The following is a 671-nucleotide window of genomic DNA, read 5'->3' as shown; positions in this document are numbered from 1 at the left end:
GACACTGAAATTCTCTTTTCCTCCCTTGTACATATGGAGGAACTTCAGGAAGTAAAGGGGACTGCATGGCCTTGCCTCTACCCTTAGGAGCAGCATCCATCTGGGAGCTCTCTGCTCTCATCCCCCCCTCACTGCCTTTGTGCCAGGGGGCCTGAGCAGTGGCACTCTGGGATCAGGCTGAGGCTCACAACTTTGTCTCAGGGCCAGCTGCCTGCAGGGTCGGGAAGGAATCCCGGATCTTTGCCACCTCCATGGCGCACAGGTGTCCGAAGACTTTGTTGTACCAGTCAGGAGAACGGCCCCTGAGGAGGTAGAAGCAGGAAGGCATGAGTTGTGGGTTCTTCCTTTGAGCCCCTTCCAGGGACAAGGAAGATAGGACTTGCCTCCTAGGATCAGGGGCATGGGGCGGGGCAGGGGCAAGGGACACCAGGGCTGAGGGGGCTTTGTACCTGAGGTCAGCACGGCAGATGTGAGTGAGCCGGGAGCGGCCCAGGCCACAGGGTTCCATGAGGTACTGGGACGTGAGCATCAGAGCCCGCACCCCCGACTCCGGCACAGGCTGCTCAGGATCCAGGGACTGAGACACGAGGAGGCAACCCCCACGGGGCAGGTCAGAGCGCCACATCCTGTGGGGAAGGGATGCACACATTCAGCTTCCTGGCACTGGTTTC

General features: G+C 60.1%; 1 protein-coding gene across 1 annotated transcript in view; it reads right to left on the bottom strand.

Annotated features, from left to right (window-relative positions):
• The window catches only part of LOC104999773 (stAR-related lipid transfer protein 8-like), a gene marked incomplete at its 5' end in the record, with an annotated part of 5,575 nt that continues 4,904 nt past the window's right edge, over positions 1-671 (bottom strand). The window contains 2 exon segments of the mRNA XM_010855371.1: positions 1-302; positions 450-646. Coding sequence (XP_010853673.1) covers positions 185-302; positions 450-646 — 315 coding nt within the window.

The sequence above is a fragment of the Bison bison genome, unplaced genomic scaffold (assembly GCF_000754665.1).
Source record: "Bison bison bison isolate TAMUID 2011002044 unplaced genomic scaffold, Bison_UMD1.0 scf7180017853758, whole genome shotgun sequence".
NCBI classification, from domain to species: domain Eukaryota; kingdom Metazoa; phylum Chordata; class Mammalia; order Artiodactyla; family Bovidae; genus Bison; species Bison bison.
Note: the sequence above shows the minus strand (reverse complement) of the source record. Positions and strands in the feature narration are given on the sequence as shown.